Genomic DNA, 16,278 nt, shown 5'->3' on the forward strand with positions numbered 1-16,278 from the left:
AGATTACAGAATAGGGGGAAAGGGCTTGGTTTTTGAAGCAATTCTTATTTAACTACAAAGTGACTGGCTTGACAACTGTTGAAGAGTCAGAGGTCATATTCACAACGTCAGTCTCATCTACTACACTTTTTATTGCTGCTGCTTTCCTCGAATCAATGTCCACATTAAGCATGAGTCACTTCCATGAAGTTGTGTTTGTTTTTTTGGCTGCACACGTAACATGCAGAAGCTCCCTGGCCAGAGATTGAACCCAGCCACAGCAGTGACAATGCCAGATCCTCCTCATGAATTTTAAATAGCACAACATCTATTCTGCTACTCTCCAATTGCAATAAATGATTTGTTACTAAAACAATAGAACATCAGATCTTATGGATGGTTTCACAGATTTTATTTCCGAAATTGTACGTTGCTAAATTTCAATATTCATTTAAGAAAAAGGCTATTGTAACTTTATTTAAAATTGAACACTGTAATTGAGAAGTGTTGTGAATTGTTGGCTGTTATATTAAAAATACAATGAAGGGGCAAATGCAACATTTCGGGGGATGGTAAGATTGACTACTGACTTTTTTAGATAATATTGGAGCAGACAGATTTAATCTTGTGAAGAATAACAGGGTAAACAGTTGTTTTGCAGTTATATTTCATCATGCAAAAATAACCTCTACTTAATTTTTGCAGTGAATGTATTCAGGTGTATATTAAACCTCTCCTATGCTCTTCCATGCAAATAACCACGCCCAGGGAAGACGGGACTAACCGAACTTTGACCTCCGGGACATTCTATAGGTTCACAAATTGGCACTGCACATACTTACTCTCCTCTTATCCTCCTCTACCTGTTATCCTGGGCAGAAGTTTGAAGGCCCCGATTTTGTAGCACGCCATGCACCTAATATTAAGAATCCTACTTCATGTGTGAATACATCAATTTGCAGAACACAGCGGTCTCATAGAGACAAAGAAATACAACTGGAGGCATTTTGTTCACTGGAAGCATTTTCTCAGATGAGCGTACTCATCTTTGATATGCAACTCCAATAAGAAAAATCTATAGTTAGAAATGCCAAGACAAGACTAAATTAATCACAGCTGCTGCAAATATACAGATAATCAACCTTCTGTTCCTCCTTAAATTCCACCCCACCTAGGTAGAGCCTTCCCCTACCTAATGCCCCTTTTTTCTGCCTCACAGAGACAGATATAAAATGAGACACACTGGTGAAAAAAAATTTGTTCCAAAATTAAAATTTAGTATCAGGCATTGAAATGGCAACTAGGAATATTTCCCTATTGAAAAAAACATTTTCCTATCTATTTTGAAATGTGATCAAAGTAATGTGTTTCCCACTGTCCTCTGATTCTCAATATAAATGCATACTTTACTACTCAGTAATAATACCTAACTACAGTCAAGAAAATAAAAGACTAATATAGCTTAAGAACCTGCTGGTGTCTCAGTTTCACATACTTAGGTATTTCACTAATTTCTTATCAGTTCGGGTGGAAATTGGCAGAGGATTTTAAAGCTAAGAATATCGAGCTTTCTGTTAAGATCTTCATATCCTAATTTCAACTCAGCCCATTTTACCCACACAGAAGCCTCTCAAAACAGAGGCTCATGAATGAGATACAGCCACAACCTAATTACAGCAGCATGAACAATGCCACTCTGATGTCCTCACAGAACTTAAATAAATTCAGCCCACAATGGGTATGGGTATATAATATACACAAACTGTATCACTGCATACCAATATATTTACAAATATGTACATATATACAAAAAGTATACAGAGATTGCATTTAGCATCACTAAAATATATACATGCCATTGCAAATAAAATAAGAATTTCAAATAAATAAGGACAACAAAAGAGCCCTCGATGTAAATATCCTTATTACTCTCCAAACATACAGGAATATGTACACCCAAAAATATCACCAGGAGATTCATACCGTTCATATTCATGTCAAATCTTTTTACTCACTTAGGGTGGGGAGGTGGTTCTGAATCACAGGCAGTAGCCACATTTGCAGGCCTTGGTAACTTACTACATTTCCTGTCCAGAATGTTCTCTGTGTATCATCAGGCTGATTACAAGTCTCTGTGGAAAACTACAAGATTTTTCAACTGACTCCAAAACCCTTCTAAGAGACAGATGGTTGCTAACTCACACAGGTCAGAGATTAAACTTGGAGAAGAATGCTAAAGAAAGCTCCAGAATTGATAAATAAATCAGAATGCTGCTTTTCCCTTTACCGCAAAGAAATTCAGTTCAATAACCACCTACTCTGTTTCAGGGAATTCTACTGCAAGAAGAAAACAAAGCAATATTGCCACAAGTGAGGAAAAAATAAAACCCAGATCTTTTACCAGGAAAATTTAAGTCATGACTGGATTGCACTTTGCTTCTACAATCTCAAAACATTTCAACTTGGTAAAAATTTAAAGGGTACAATAAATTCTAAATGTGCTTCGAGAGATTTTAAGAGCACCACTTTCTAGGAAGAACACACTCATACACACATACACACAAAGAATATATCCTGGCTAAAATTAAAGATAAAATGTCTGACTTGTGGATTTTTTCATAATTAATAAATAAAAATTTGCTAGGACTGATTGATTTACTGGTTTCATTATTTGATATATTTAAAAAATACCATAACTTTTGTGCCAAAATATAAACATCTAATTATTTCTTTCTTGTTCATTATAGAAAGCAATCTGAGCTACCAGAAAGACTGGGCTGAGATTAAGAGAGTGAGTTTTAGTTCTAGCTTCATCTTTAGGAATAAACTGACAGTTCTGGGGAGGGGTCTCGGCTTTCTCTTCTGTAAAATAGGGACGATAGTTGCTTTACCAACTTCAGAAACATAACATAAAGAAAGAGAAAACAATTCCATTGTGCTTAATTTTGGTTGGTATAAAACTGACTTCTTGCACTCTGAGACTATTTGTTTGCAGTGATTCTTAAGTGAGGTGAGAGGCTGTATCAGAATCTCCAGGGGGAGTCTGTGCAATTTGAAAGCAAAGAAGCCCTCTTTCCCATTGCGTTGCTTTGTTCCTAGTCCTAAAATTTAAATTTCTATGAATTCTAAAAATAAATAAAGGGTTTAACAGTTTTATATTCATAAAGGGGAACAGCATATATTAAAAATGAGATTCTTTGCCACTGCTATCTTGAGCTCCCTGGGTGATTGTCCCTTTTCATTTTCTCTTCCTCAATTAAAGTAAGGTCTTAAAATGTAGAAGCTGGGTAGTGGGTCTCACAGGGTTCATTAAACTCTGTGTATGTTTAAAACGTTCATGATAAAAAGTAAAAAAACAAAAACCACAGAAAAGAGAAAGAAATATAAAGTGTTGGTACAAATGCAAACTTGTCAATAAGGCCCACACACTGATCGCTCATTTAATCATCATTCTCTGCCTCAAAACAAACAAAAGTGTTCCCTTACCACCCTCTAAATTTTTTTCATACTATTTACAACTTTCTAACATCAATTTACTTATTTACTGTGTTTATTGCCTGACTCCTCCTACAAGAATGTAAGCTTCATGAAGACGAAGATTTTTTTTTTAAGTCTACTCTGCCTGCTTCCCCAATGCCTAGAACAGAGACTGGAGCAGAGCTGTGGTTCAACACACATCTTTCTTGAAGGCATGAATGAAACAACAGTTCAGAAATGTTTAGCACAGGTTTCCTCTCAGATCACTTCAGTTCACCTCAGATTTTTAACCACTGAAGAAATTACACGACTATTAGCTTAAGGAGCAATGTCATCATCTAAATCCAGGTTGTGATATCTAAGACCCCTTCTCCTTAGACAAACATGTTTCTAATAACAAAAGCTCTCATATCTTCAGGAGATGCTCTCTCTGACTAGTTTCTACAACAACGAAGTGGAAGTCAGATTTTTTTTTTTTTTTTTGAACAAAACTAGGTAAAAACGATCGAGGCAAGAAAATGTTGTGTACACTAAATCTAGTTTTCTAGGTGGCAAGAGTGGAAAAATCAATAACTTTTGGAACCAAGAGTTCAAATTACAGAAGCACAGAACTGGATAGAACCTTAGGCCAATGGCTTCATTTTACAGATGAGAGGGCTAAAAAAGCAGAGACACGAAGACACCTGTCAAAGGGCGTAAAGATAATTACCAGGAAAGCCAGGATTAGAACTCAGGTCTCCTAGTTCTCAGACCAGTGTTCTTTATGCTAATCAGGTGAGGATAAAGCTCAGGATGATAATTACTTTAATTATCAAAGAAGAGGAGAATATGTGTTGCTAGGAACATCACTGGCACAGAACTTCAGGGGAACTGCAACAAGAGGTCAGATAACGGAGGACAGTCTATTGCTGTGGTCCAGGTGAACGCTGCTATGAAAGGAAAGGTATAAAGTTTATTAAGGTACTGGGAAAAAAAAAAAAGGAAAGCAGTCTTTATCTTATAATGAAAATCCACTAGCAAAGGAACTCTCTCTCCAAGTAACTTTTCCAAAGCTTTCTGAAATAATCTTTAAAAGAACAAACAAAAATAACTTGCAACATTAATTTAAAAAACCACAAAGTCCCCCAAACTCCAGAACAATAACTTCAAGGCTTCAGATGCAAAATTGGAACAGGTATATGAATAACTTAGATCCAAATTATTCTCTAGGTCAGAAATAAAAACCACATTAGAAATATTGCGGTAAAATTTCCCTAGGGACATAGGAAAGAGGCACCAAAAGCAATCACCTCATTTCCCTGGGACTGCCAGAGGTAGAATGTGAGCCTGTACAGAAATTAGGGAGAAGGGCTTCTGATTCACAGATTTCTGAACTTGAATGCTGTGGAGTCAAAAGAGGGGAAAAAAATCAGCTAGTACTTGTGAAATTATGAAGGAGATGATAGGGAAGAAAAAATCACAAAAACGTCTATACCATACACTGAGTCCTATATAAAAATAATTAAAAACTTGTGCATGAACATAAAATATTTAAATATATAGAGTTTTTGGAGTTCCCATTGTGGCTCAGCAGTAAGGAACCCGACTAGTATCCATGAGGACTCAGGTTCGTTCCCTGGCCTTGTTTAGTGGGTTAAGGATCAGGCGTTGGCATGAGATACGGTGTAGGTCACAGAGGCAGCTCAGATCTCGTGTGGCTGTGGCTGTGGTGTATGTAGGCCAGCAGCTGAAGCTCCGATTCAATCTCTAGCCTAGGAACTTCCAAATGCCACAAGGGCGGCCCTCAAAGGACAAAAAATATGTATATATAAGGAGTTTTTAAAAATCCTACTTCCAAATTGTCGATGCAAAAATCAACTTCCGTTTTAGGTAAAATAACAATTCAGTTACCCTCAACTAAAATTAATAACATCTCTGACCTTCAAGTCTCATAAATCTAAACTAGGCAAAGAGACTACAAACTCTGTATTATATGCCACAGACTTCAATCTAGACAGTTTTTAAACTTGATCTCATTAATTAATGAGTTTAAATGGAATACCTAAAACACTGTGTTATGAAACTGACAATCTGATTATTTGACTGAAAGCTTTAAAAGCTGTTCTCTTTCATTTCCAGCATTCAAAGACTACAAATAAAATGAAATACGAACACATTTTTCACCTCAAGAACCCCATTAAAGATTTAGCTTTTCGGATCCAAATCACTCCTATACCGTTTCTGAAATCTTGACAGCATTTAAATGAATGAAATGATTTCAAGAACTATCTTGCTTATGCTTCAAAGAATCACACATTTTCCTACTTACTAAGATGGAAAGAAAAGAAATATTATGGGAGGGCTCTGTTCCTGATTCTTAGTAGTCCATGCTGGCTAGTTTCATCTTTGTCAACAATTACACATTTTCCAAATCCAAGCATTTAAGGTCCACATATAAGAGTTGGATTTTCCTCATTATACAAAAATAAAGGATTTACTCTTCTCAGAGTGAGAATAGTGACCATTTGAGTGGCGGATTAGATGTTAGAGGTAAGTATCCATACCTCAAAACCAAAAAATAAAAATTCCAAGATCAATCGAGTTTTTAAAAGACCTGAAAGAGTGAACTTTAAAACAGTTGCCCTAAAAGTTTGAACAATTTTTTTCCGGTTTCTTTTTAAAATGGCGGTCCTAAATCGAAAAAATAAAAACTAAGTAACATCACTATGTGTCTGTCATCACATTAGAAAACTGCACCATTTAAAATCTGTGGCAAATGAAAACTTGTTTCCATGAGAGGACTTCTGTTTTAATAGTCGTCGATGGTATTCTCAAGGAACACGTTTCGCACATCCAGAATGGATGCTAATTCCAAAATGTGCTTCTGGAGATGAGGGTTCTCCACTGTTTCATCCCTCGGCAGCTGTGGATATGACTCTGGGTAATTTCGTGTTTCCTGGGAAGCAAAGAAGAGAAAAGTCAAGTCTGATAGTTTAATGAAAGAACATTATACACCTTTTAACAGGAGTAATAATACTACTGTTTACTGTTCAAGGAGTATTTGACGAGTAGCTTAATACATATTTTTCCCCTTCCTATTGGTAATCTATTTGTGGAACATATGAAAGTGTGGACGTTTGGCCATCTGACCCTAAAAAATGATCATTTCCTTTGGTTCACCGCAATATATTCATCTAGTGAGTTATTTCACAAATATTTACTGGGGTTACTGGGGCCTATCACTTTTGGGCACTATGCTATATTGCGGAAGCCATGTGATTCCTACTTACTATTGAATTTCAACAAGTATTTGTTAAGCAAATAAATAAACAGATGTTGAAGGGAAAATTAAAATGAGGGAAAAGATAGGAGGAACACTAAAAAGGTCAAATTAGCAGGACTTGGCAACTTAATTACAGGAGAGAGAGGTGTCAAAAATAACTAAGACTTCAGGAATGGAGGACCTGAAGGAAGAGTTGAGAGCTACTCAAGGAAAAAGAGATGGAAAGGAGGCGATAATGTGGGGATAGTATAAAGCTTTCGGTTTTAGGTATACTTTATTTGAGGTAATGAGCTATACAAATAGAACTGTCCGTCAACCAGAATTTGAAAATTCAGGATGTATCTCAGAAAACAGGTTTGAGCAATTTTTTGACATACTATATATACATATACATATACAATATACACGCTAATATAATCTGCATGGATATAAATATTAAAGCTACCAAAATGGATGAAATTTCTTTCTTTCCCCCCTTTTTTTTCTTTTTATAGCCATACCTGTGGCATATGGAAGCTCCCAGGCTAGGGGTCGAATTGGAGCTGAAGCTGCCAGCCTACACCACAGCCACAGCAACACCAGATCTGAGCCGCATCTGCTACCTATGCTGCAGCTTATGACAACGCCGGATCCTTAACCCACTGAGAGAGGCCACGGATCGAGCCTGTATCATCGTGGATGGTTGGGTTCTTAACCTGACGAGGCACAACGGCAACTCCACAGTCCATGTTTGCAAATGTCATTTCTATCTCTCTTCTACCTGTAGGCCTTAGTCATTACACATTACAGAGACCAAATTTTGGTTTACCACACTAAATGCTATGAAGACCGACAATAAGGAAATGTTCAAAAACCTAAAAAAAGAAATTAGCAATCAACCCCAAGAACTCCTAGAGGATTACAGTAAACTGAACAATTCTCTCAGCTCACGCAGGGCTGGGGGATGTTTGAGTACTGATCAAACACCTCCCAGAAGGGAGAATGTGTATTGAAATAGTGGGCATATGAAAGAGCGCCAGAGAAATCATGCTTCTTAGTATTAGGCTGAAAGAAGCCTGTATCTGTATGCTAACACTACCCTAAAAAATTCACCCTTAAAAAGCTTAAAAAAGCATGGAAAGGTCAAAAGATATTCAAGCAACTTAATTCCTGTGAGAACCCAGCTCAACACTCTTTAAAGAAAGGCAACAAAATCCTGAATCTGAAATCAGAAAACTCACAAGGCTCACAGTCTAACAGAAAATTACTAGACACACAAAGAATTAGGAATATAAGACCACTAATCAGTAGGGAAAATAATAAAAACAAACCTATAAATTAGTAGGTAAGGACTTGAGCTATTATTATTCATTCAAGAGCACAAAAGAAAACATAATGAGAAGAGAAAATGGAAAATGTTAAAAAGAACTTCTAGAATGAAAAAAAAGTAATCCCTAAAATGAAAAACTAAGTGGACTTAGGAATAAGAGCACATTAGAAACGTCAGTAGGAGTTCCCATCGTGGCGCAGTGGTTAACGAATCTGACTGGGAACCATGAGGTTGTGGTTTCGATCCCTGGCCTTGCTCAGTGGGTTAAGGATCTGGCGTTGCCGTGAGCTGAGGTGTAGGCTGCAGACGCGGCTCGGATCCCGAGTTGCTGTGGCTCTGGCGTAGGCCAGTGGCTATAGCTCCGACTCGACCCCTAGCCTGGGAACCTCCATATGCCGCGGGAGCGGCCCAAGAAATAGCAAAAAGACAAAAAGACAAAAAAAAAAAAAAAAAAAAAAAAAAAAAAAAGAAACGTCAGTAAACTTGAAGACAGCAATAGAAACTGAAACACAGAGAGACAACAGATTTTTTTTTAAATGAAGAGCAAAATCAATGACCCATAGGACAATATTAGGTTGTTGAACATATATGTAATTGATGTTTCAGAAAGAAAGGGAAGGGAAAAAAAATATTTGAAGAAATAATGGCTTAAAATATCCTAAAATATTTTAAATATCTTGATATTTAGATAGAACCAAGATACTCAACAAAGCCCAAGCAGGAAAAAATACGAAGAAAACCATATCGAGGTAGTACATCATAACTAAAGTGCAGGAAACCAATAAAAAGACAAAAAAAAAAAATTTTTTTTTTTCATCTTTTTACCATTTCTAGGGCCGCTCCCACAGCATATGGAGGTTCCCAGGCTAGGGGTCTAATCAGAGCCTGTAGCAGCCGGCCTACACCACAGCCACAGCAACGCGGGATCCCAGCCGCTTCTGCAACCTACACCCCAGCTCACGGCAACACCAGATCCTTAACCCACTGAGCGAGGCCAGGGATCGAACCCGCAACCTCATGGTTCCTAGTCAGATTCGTTAACCACTGAGCCACGATGGGAACTCCAAAAGAGGGAAATCTTAAAAACAACCAGAGGAAAATGAAAAGATATATTACACACTGCAGTAACAGAACAAATATTCAGAAAATCCGTAAGGATCATGAACTTGAACAACATTATCAATCAACATGATCTAACAGACATTCATAGAACTCTTCACCCAACAGTAGCAGCATATACATTCATTTCCAGTGTCCCTAGAACATTTACCATTATAGACCACATTCTGGACAATAAATCAAATCTTTTTTTTTTTTTTTTTGTCTTTGTTGTTGTTGTTACTATTTCTTGGGCTGCTCCCGCGGCATATGGAGGTTCCCAGGCTAGGGGTTGAATCGGAGCTGTAGCCACCGGCCTACGCCAGAGCCACAGCAACACGGGATCCGAGCCGCGTCTGCAACCTACACCACAGCTCACGGCAACGCCGGATCGTTAACCCACTGAGCAAGGGCAGGGACCGAACCCGCAACCTCATGGTTCCTAGTCGGATTCGTTAACCACTGCGCCACGATGGGAACTCCCTCAAATCTTAATAAATTAAAAGGACTCAAATCATACAAAGTGTTTTATTTGACTACGAAGAAATTAAATTAGAAGTCAGTAAGATATCTTGAAAATTCCCAAGTTTTAGACACTAAAAAACATATTTCTAAATAACCCAGGGGGGTTTCCCATTGTGGCTCAGCAGAAACGAATCTGACTAGTATCCATGAGGATGCGGTTCAATCCCTGGCCTCGCTCAGCGGGTTAAGGATCTGGCGCTGCCGTGAGCTGTGATGTAGGCCGGCAGCTACAGCTCCGATTTGAACCCCTAGCCTGGAAAGCGCCATATGCCATGGAGGCAGCCCTAAATATACAAAAACAAAAAACAAAACAAAACAAAAAAACATGGTTTGCAAAAAAATCAGAGTGAAATAAAGACTGTTTCAGATAAATAAGTAATGAGAAAACCATTACCAGATTTGCACTCTAAGAAATAATAAAGGAAATTCTGTGGTTAGAAAAATGATATCAGAAGGAAAATGAAATCTAAAGAAAGAAACTGAGTGCCAGAAATAACTATATAAGCTTTTCCCTCATTAAAAATTTTTAAAAAGATAATTGACAGTTTAATGCTATGATAACCAGAAAGTATTGAAGAGTATATACTTATACGGAAAAGTCAAGTGAAGGATGGTAATAGTAGAGAATGGGAGGGAGAAAATGGAAGAATACAATCGTAAGATAATTACATTAAGCATGAAATGGTATCAGAAAAGCAAACCAAGGAGTTCCTGCCATGGCATAGTGGGTTAAGAACCTATCTGCAGCGGCTCAGGTTGCTGCAGAGGGGCAGTTCAATTCCCAACCTAGCACACTGGGTTAAAGGATCTATGTGGCTGCAGCTGTGACTTAGATTCAATCCCTGGCCCGGGGAACCTCCCTATGCCGCAGGTGCAGCTACAAAAAGAAAAAAGAAAGAAAAACAAGAGATATTGCATAAATCAATAGTGTTGTTAAAATTCTAAAACAAAACGAAATTTCAATTAATTCAAAAGAAAATGAAGGCAGGGGAGTTCCTGTCATGGCTCAGTGGCAACGAACCCTTCTGTGATCCCTGAGGACTTGGGTTCAATCCTTGGCCTTGCTCAGTGGGTTGAGCATCTGGCGTGTTGCCATGAGCTGTGGGGTAGGTTGCAGACGCAGCTCGGATCCTGCATTGCTGTGGCTTTGATGTAGGCTGGCAGCTCAATTTGACCCCTAGCCTGGCCTTCCATATGCCACAGGTGTGGCCATTAAAACAAAAAAAAAAAAAAAAGAAAGAAAGAAAACGAAGGCAGGAGAGAAAGAAAAAAATTTAAAAAACACAGCAGGACAAATAGAAAACAAATAATGGTTTATTTAAATCAAACTATATTAAAAATTGTATTAATTAATTTTTTTCCTTTTATGGCCACACCTGCGGCACATGGAAGTTCCTGGGCTAGGGCTTGAATCGGAACAGCAGTTACCATCCTACACTACAGCCACAGCAAAGACAGATCCTTAACCCACTGAGCAAGGCCAGGGATTGAATCCACATCCTCACAGACCCTATGTCGGGTTCTTAACCCACTGAGCCACAAAGGGAACTCAAAAATTACATTAATTTCAATGTAATTTTAAACAAAAAGCATCAAGTAAAAAGGTAGAGATGGTCAAACTAGATAAAAAAGCAGGATCTATCTAGTGCTGCTGAAAAGAAGTCCACTTTATATCAAGAGAGACATAGGGCAGGGGTTCCCATTGTGGCTCTGTGGGTTAAGAACCCAACTAGTATCCATGAGGAGGCAAGTTAGATTCCTGGCCCTTGCTCAGTGGGTTAGGGATCCAGCATTGCTGCGAGCTTCAGTGTAGGTCACAGATGCAGCTTGGATCTGGTGTTGCTGTGGCTGTGGTGTAGGCCAGCAGCTGCAGCTCTGATTTCACCCCTAGCCTGGGAACTTCCACATGCCACAAGTAGAGCCCTAAAAAACTAAACAAAACAAAACAAAACAAAAAACCACGAGTTCCTGTCATGGCACAGCAGCAACAAATCTGACTAGGAACCACGAGGTTGTGGGTTCAACCCCTGGCCTCACTCAATGGGTTAAGGATCTGGTGGTGCCTTGAGCCGTGGCGTAGGTTGCAGACGTGGCTCCGATCCCATGTTGCTGTGGCTGTGGTGTAGGCTGGCAACTATAGCTCTGATTCGACCCCTAGCCTGGGAACTTCCATATACTGCGGGTGCGGCCCTTAAAAAAAAGAGAGAGAGAGACAGACATAGATTAAAAGGATAAAATAAGATTTGCCAAACAAACACAAGCCAGAAGAAAACAGGTATAGTTTTGTTTTATTTTTTTTGGCCACGCCTGTGGCATGCAAAAGTTTCCTGGCCAGGAATCAAACACACACCACAGCAGTGATCCAAGCCACAGCAATGACAACACTGAATTCTTAACCACTCAGCCACCAGAGAACTCCCAGGTATAGTTATTTTATCATCAAAAAAACTAGACTGCAGAATGAGGAATATGACCACACATAAAGACAGACATTTCATAATGATGAATGGGTAATTTCAACTAAAAGAAATAACAGGAGTTACCCTCATGGCTCAGTGGTTAATGAACCTGACTAGTAACCATGAGGTTGTGGGTTTGATCCCTGGCCTTGCTCAGTGGGTTGAGGATCTGGTGTCACCGTGAGCTGTGGTGTAGACTGCAGACGTGGTTCGGATCCCGAGTTGCTGTGGCTGTGGTGTAGGCCGGCGGCTATAACTCCAATCTGACCTCTAGCCTGGGAACCTCCATATGCCACTGATACGGCCCTAAAAAGACAAAAGACAAAAAAAAAAAAAAAAAAAAGAAGAAGAAGAAAGAACAACCCTAAGTATATATGAACTCAGTAACAGCTTTAAAATGCACAATGAAAAAATAGCACTGAAATAAGAAACTAATTCACAGTTATAATTAGAGGTTTAGATACTCTTCTGTCAGGAATAAAATAAGCAGACAGAAAATCAGTAAGAATATTGAAGACTTGAAGAACACTATTTAAAACAGTTGGACATCAAATTGAATTGACATTTATACATCACTCCATCTAATAAGAGCAGAATCCATATTCTTTTCAAGGGCAGAAAGAACCTTCACCAAGATAATTCATATCATGGGTCATAAAACAAGTCTCGATAAACTTAAAAGATTTAAAATCAAATAACTAAAGCATTGTTTAAAAGATAGGTGACTATATTAGAAGAGGAAAGAGGTTTTGAATCTAAGTTTTAAAATATAGAAATTAAAAGAGCAAATTAAAGTCAAAATAATTAGAAATAAGAATAACAATGAGTGTAAACGGAAATAAATAGAAAAGAGACAAACAGTAGTAAAAAAAAAAAAATCAATGAAAGCAAGAGCTGTTTATTTGGAAAGATCATTCACTTTAATAAACCCTTAGCTAGGCTATAAAAGAAACAAAAAAGACAGGAATATGAAGCATGAAAGATCACTAGAAAGTCTGCAGAGATTAAAAGGATAATGGAATCTTATCAATAACATTTTGGCAATAAACCACACAAACGACTTGCAAGACACAGTAATTAAAATTGACTAAGAAAAAAATAGAAAACAAGCCTTTGAAATTGAATTCATAATTTAAAACATCCCCCCAAAGAAAACTCCAGGTCCAGATGACTTCACTGATTAATTCTTTTAACTCTTTCTTCATTAAAAATTTTTTTGGGGGAGTTCCCATCGTGGCTCAGTGGAAATGAATCTGACCAGTATCCATGAAGACGTAGGTTCGATCCCCGGCCCTGCTTAGTGGGTTAAGGATCTGGCATTGCTGTGAGCTGTGGTGTAGGTTGTAGACGTGGCTTGGATCCCGTGTTGCTGTGGCTGTGGCATAGGCCAGCAGCTACAGCTCCGATTTGAACCCTAGCCTGGGAACCTCCATAGGCCACAGGTGTGGTCCTAAAAAGACCAAAAAAAATTTTTTTTTTCATTTTTTTCATCATTGCAACAGCTTGATGTGGGATCTCAGTTCCCAGACCATGGATTGAAACTGGATCACAGTGGTGAAACCACTGAATTCTAACCACTCGACCACCAAGGAACTCCCTCCACTGATGAATTCTATCAACCATTCAAGGAAGAAACAACTAATCCTAAAGAAATTCTTTAAGAAATACAAAAGAATAGGCGTTCCCGTCGTGGCGCAGTGGTTAACGAATCTGACTAGGACCCATGAGGTTGCAGGTTCGGTCCCTGCCCTTGCTCAGTGGGTTAAGGATCTGGCGTTGCCGTGAGCTGTGGTGTATGTTGCAGACGCGGCTCGGATCCCGTGTTGCTGTGGCTCTGGTGTAGGCTGGCAGCTACAGCTCCGATTAGACCCCTAGCCTGGAAACCTCCATATGCCATGGAAGCAGCCCAAGAAATAGCAAAAAAAAAAAGAAATACAAAAGAATGAAACACATCCCAACTTAGTTTATGAAATCAGTACTACCCCGATAAAAAAAACAACACATGAAGACATTAAAAGAAAAGAAAATTAAATACTATAATCACTCATAAAAACAGATGTAAAATCCATAATGAAATGTTAGCAAATTGATCCAGCTATGCAAAAGGATACTACATGACCACAAAGTATGTCTAGCCCAGATATACGAGGCTGAGTTTATTAGAAACTCAATCAATGTTACATACCATGTTAACAGAATTAAGATATATCAGATCAATTAATGCAGAAAAAAAAGTATATGACAATCTTTCATACTCATTCCTGATAAAAACTCTCAGTAGGTTAGGAAGAGAAAGGAGCTCAGTCAACCTGAAAGAGGATATCTATGGAAAACTAACAATGAACATTATCATTTATAGTAAATGATTAATTTTTCCCTTAAAACCAAGAACAAGATAAGGATATTCATTCTCATGACTTCTACTCATTACTTTTCTGGAAGACCTATACACGCACAAACTTTTAAAAAGGTATACAGATTGGAAAGGAAGAAGTAAAATTGTTTTTGTCTGAAGATGACATGATCATTACACAGAAAGCCTTAGGAATACATTTAAAAAGCTAACAGAACTAATACTTCAGTTTAACAAAACTGCAAGATACAAGGTTAATTTTTATTTATTTTTATTTTTGCCTTTTTAGGGCCATACCCATGGCATATAGAGGTTCCCGGGCTAGGGGTCACACTGGAGTTGTAGCTGCTGGCCTATGCCACAGCCACAGCGTGTCTGGGACCTACACCACAGCTCAAGGCAAGGCTGGATCCTTAACCCACTGAGCGAGGCCAGGGATCAAACTGTGTCCTCGTGGATATTAGTCAGATTCACTTCCGCTGAGCCACAATGGGAACTCCATGGTAAATTTTTTTTTTTTTAAATTGAACAAATAATTGGAAAATGAAATGAAAAATATAATTATATTTACAAATCATCCCCAAACTTGAAATATTTTGGAATACAATCAGGAGGACACATGTAAGGCTTGTATGTTGAGAACCACAAAATACCATTGAGAGAAACTAAAGAAGATATAAATAAATGAGGAGATATATCATATTAATTGATTGGAAGATTTTTATATTATTAAAATAAGAACACTCCACAGATTGATTACCTAGATTAAATGCAATCTGAATCAAAATGTAAAGGTGATGCTAAAACTCACATAGCTAATGCAAAGAATCTAGAACAACTAAAACACCTAAAACATTTTTGGGAGGGGGGGACTCACACTACAAGGATTTCAGACTTACTATAAAGCTACAATCATCGAAGGAAGTAGTATATTTGAGAAAAATGGTATAAACCAATGGAATAGAAGTTAGAGTCCAGAAATATTCCTATACATACATGCTTGACTTATTTTCAGAAAAGTAAGAAAAACAATTTGATGAAAAAAGGATAATCTTTCCACCAAGAGATACTACATCAATTTCATATCCGCATTGAAAAAAAACCCCACAGGAGTTCCCGTCGTGGCGCAGTGGTTAATGAATCCGACTAGGAACCATGAGGTTGCAGGTTCGATCCCTGGCCTTGCTCAGTGGGTTAAGGATCCGGCGTTGCCATGAGCTGAGATGTAGATCGCAGATGTGGCTCGGATCCTGTGTTGCTGTGGCTCTGGCGCAGGCCGGCAGCTACAGCTCCAATTCGACCCCTAGCCTGGGAACCTCCATATGCCGCGGGAGCAGCCCAAGAAATGGTAAAAAGACAAAAAACAAAAAAAACAAACAAACGAAAAAAAACCCCACAGATTTTAACCCTTACTTCACATTGTAAACAAAAATTAACTCACAGCATAGACCTACATGAAAAAGCTAAAACTATAAAACTGCTAAAGGAAAACATAGAGAAATCTTTGTGACTTTTGGATAGACAAAGATTTCTGAGAGAAGACATACCACAAAAAGAAAAAAATTGATTAGTTGAAACTTCATCAAAATTTTAGATGTTCTGGAGTTCCCTTGCGGCTCAGTGTGTTAAGGATCTGGCGTTGTCACTGCAGTGGTGCAGGTTCGATCCCTGGCCTAGAATCTTCTGCATGCCTTAGGTGCAGACCAAAAAAAAATTTTTTTTTAAGTTTAAAATCTTTAAAAGACACTGTTAGGAAAATAAAAAGGCAAGCCACAGAATGGGATAAAACAGAGCTAATAAGCACATGAAACAATGT

At 38.2% G+C, this 16,278-nt stretch overlaps 1 protein-coding gene across 2 annotated transcripts in view; it reads right to left on the reverse strand.

Moving 5' to 3' along the window:
- The window catches only part of SCAI (suppressor of cancer cell invasion), a 156,456-nt gene continuing 140,552 nt past the window's right edge, over window positions 375-16,278 (reverse strand). For both annotated transcript variants that reach the window (XM_021068616.1, XM_003122166.6), the window contains exon 18: window positions 375-6,391. In XM_021068616.1, coding sequence (XP_020924275.1) covers window positions 6,245-6,391 — 147 coding nt within the window. In that variant the 3' untranslated portion in view covers window positions 375-6,244. The remainder of the gene's footprint in view (window positions 6,392-16,278) is intronic.

Source organism: Sus scrofa, chromosome 1 (assembly GCF_000003025.6).
Source record: "Sus scrofa isolate TJ Tabasco breed Duroc chromosome 1, Sscrofa11.1, whole genome shotgun sequence".
NCBI classification, from domain to species: Eukaryota; Metazoa; Chordata; class Mammalia; order Artiodactyla; family Suidae; genus Sus; species Sus scrofa.